The sequence below is a fragment of the Rhea americana genome, unplaced genomic scaffold, assembly GCF_003343005.1.
Source record: "Rhea americana isolate MKP2758 unplaced genomic scaffold, rheAme1 scaffold_182, whole genome shotgun sequence".
Lineage (NCBI taxonomy): Eukaryota > Metazoa > Chordata > Aves > Rheiformes > Rheidae > Rhea > Rhea americana.
The window spans coordinates 1,898-4,902 of record NW_028185950.1 but is presented as its reverse complement, the minus strand read 5'-3'; the positions used below and the strand labels follow the sequence as shown (position 1 = coordinate 4,902).

The following is a 3,005-nucleotide window of genomic DNA, read 5'->3' as shown; positions in this document are numbered from 1 at the left end:
AGGGCCTGCTGCACACCCCTCAGGGCCCCAAGACTACGCTTGCAGCCTTGCACACCTCCAGCCGGGCGCCACCGCCTGTGCACCCACACGCTGCCACCAGCCCGGGCGGACGGCACATCTCCACCTCCTCCTCTGCCCACRGTGACTCACTGCCCTTTCCCGTCCGCCTGGCACAGAGTCCTCTGTGCCCACAGTCCCGAGGCTGGGGAACAGGGCTGAGTCAGAGGGCTGCAGCCTCTGCCCACACTCGCTTCCACTACTGCCGCAGCACAGCAGTTCCCCCCCAAGAGCACACACTTCCCCGTGCCTCAACTTCCCCACGGCAGGGTGACGTGGGYGGGAGCCAGACCGCCCCTGCCGTCTGGCAACGTCCCTTCACCGGTGGTGGCGCAGACATGGGCGCGTGTCCCTGGCTCACCTGCAGCACGCACGTTCACCCGCAGCCGTGCRGCCCTGCCTGGCCGCCTGCACGCTCGCGGCAGGCACTGCCTCCCTCGAGGCCACAACGGGGAGAAAGGCATTCGCACGTCCTCCGTGAAGCACCCCGCTGCTCCCCAGCAAAGGATGCAGCGGGCGAAGGGCTGCCGGAAGCCCGTCTCCCCTGGGAGCGCTGGGAGCAGCGGCCAGATCCAGCTGCAGCCGCGGCAGGGCTGGTTTCGCTCCATCCTGATGGCCGTCCCTGCCGACCAGCAGAGGGGAGGCAGAGCACCCAGGGGCGAAGTAGAGCACCCAGGGGTCCCCCAAGCCCAGCAGCCAGCCCGGCCCGCTGCCCCGGCAGCGCATCCATGGATGAGCGCAGCGCCCAGCTCAACCTTTTCCTGCTTACTTAGCTCCAGCGCTTCGGAAACGGCTCCTCTTCAGCACAGACGCCAGCATCCTCCGAGCTGGCGGGCGCTGCCCCTCGCCAGCCCGCAGCGCTCAGCACCCCCAGCCCCAGGGCATCTCCGTCCGGCCGGGGCCGTGCACCGCCGGGGGCCTCCTGCCGCTCGCTCAGCCCCGGCCGCTGGGAGAGTGYGCGAGAAAGAGGAAGCAGGGAGGGACCGGAGCCGGGTGACATCAGCCCTGGGAGCCGGCAGCAGCGCGGGCCCCGGCTCCCAGGCTCACCAACGCCCACCTGCGCGGCCGTCTGCGTCCTCGGCGCCGCCGGGGAGGGAAGGGAAGGGCCCCCCRCGGGGCGACGGCCGGAGCCGCGCGGCCTCGGGTGGGCACAGCCTGCCGCRTCCCCGGCGGTCCCCGCAGGCCACCCTGCCCGGTGCGGCAGCTCACCTCGTCCAGCCCGGGATTCAGCGTGGTTGCCTGCCGGCTCCAGCCTTCCCGGGGGAGCCCCGGGGCTGGGAAGCGCGCCCCCCTCCTCCCCAGCCCCGCTCAGCGGGCTGGCGGCTAATGAAGAGCAGATGGCCCCGCTCACGGGCTCTCCAGCTGCTGCTGCTGCTGCTGCTGCTATTAATGGCTGCCGGAGCACCGGGAGCTGTGCGGCAGAGCCGGCGGCCGCGGCATCGGGCAGCCGCCTTTCCCCCGCTGCTCCCCAGGCAGACGTGGGGACCCCCAGGAGCCTAGCAGCACCCCGAGGGTCTCACTGGCCAGGCCCCAGCACAGGACTCGCGGTGTTGAAAAAGTCCTCGAGATGCTCTGGCATCCTGCAGGCACCAAGGCTGGGTGCAGCCCCCCTGAGCACCTCCACACTGTCCCCAGACAGGGACCCCAGTGCCACCTCCCAGTAAGCTGCAGATACCCTCTCCAGGGACACATTGCCTGCGGGATGGAGCGGAGCAGTCTGGAGAGGCAGAGCCAGGACTGAAAAGGGAAAGGAACAAGAAGGGAGGTGGTGATGGACCGGGGCAGAGCACAGAGGCTCTGCAGGGCTCCCCCAGGCTTGCCCTCAGGACCCCCACCCGCCAAGGGACCCGCAGCCCGGCACACACGTGCTCTGGCCTGGGCTCGTGCCCCTCTGCCGCTCAGCAAGATCTGCAGGATCACGTGTGCTCTTTGGAGATCAGGAGCACCAGTATCTGTGCACGTTCGCCCGGTCCGGCTGCGCACACGTGCATCCGCTTACACAAGGTCCACGCACGCGGGGCTGCGTTTTCACCTCGACCTGCGCGTGCACGTGGCTGCACAYGCGCGCACACCCTGGGAAGCACGTACACCACGCACAGGGGCTCACAGGCGGCCCGGGAAGCCCGTCTGCGGCGGGCGTGCGCCGTGCATGCTGCTTGGGCCAGGCCTGGCCCGGGGACTGCCCTGGACAGCAAGGTGGCGGAGGTGGCCGCCCTCGGGACACGGCGCTCACAGTTGCCCGAGCTCCTACCTGAAGCAGTCGGCGTGCCAGTCCACGTTCAGGGCCTGGAGGTACTGCCCATCGTAGATACCGTGGCCGCAGCTCGCACATACAGGCAGGTCGGTCCCTGGAAGAGCGGAGGACGGCGGGGCGGTCACCGCCTGCAGCCTGCCCCAACCCTCCCCACCAGCGCAGAGGCGTCAGGGCAGCAGGGCTCAATGGGCCCCAGAGCACTCAAGTCCCAGGGATTAAGCACCAGTTCCTGGCGTCATGCAGCATCCCCCTCTGCCCCGTGGGTGCTGAGTCCTCACCAGCACCCCAGGGCCTCTGCCAGCTCCTGCTCTATCGATCCCTGGGCTTTACATAACGGGGATAGGGTCACTGCGCTCACGTTCCCAGTGCTGGTGCAGAGTAGGAATGGGACAGGGGCTCAGTCCGGTGCAGCCCAACAGGGTGGCTGCAGTGGCTGTGGGTGCTTGTCGCACGGGGTGGGGGAGGTGGGATGGTTGTGGGGCGGATATGGGGTGCAGAGGTATCTGGGTGCCCTTGGCGGCTGACATGGTGCAAGAGTTATGGGGTGTTACCAGGGTGCCTGTGGCCAGCCGTGGGGGSATGCCAGTAGGATACGGGGTGGGTGTTGGGGGTGCAGGGAGACACARAGATGTCCAGGTGTGTGAGGCTAGTTGTGCGAGGGGGTCCAGGAGGTGGGGTGTGATTGTGCAGGGGG

At 69.0% G+C, this 3,005-nt stretch overlaps 1 protein-coding gene across 1 annotated transcript in view; it reads right to left on the bottom strand.

Annotated features, from left to right (window-relative positions):
* The window catches only part of LIMK1 (LIM domain kinase 1), a 13,151-nt gene extending 10,313 nt beyond the window's left edge, over window positions 1-2,838 (bottom strand). The window contains exons 1-2 of the mRNA XM_085302009.1: window positions 2,670-2,838; window positions 2,309-2,405 (exon numbers count right to left, since the gene is read on the bottom strand). Coding sequence (XP_085158135.1) covers window positions 2,309-2,405; window positions 2,670-2,838 — 266 coding nt within the window. The remainder of the gene's footprint in view (window positions 1-2,308; window positions 2,406-2,669) is intronic.
* Window positions 2,839-3,005: the final 167 nt, after the last annotated feature.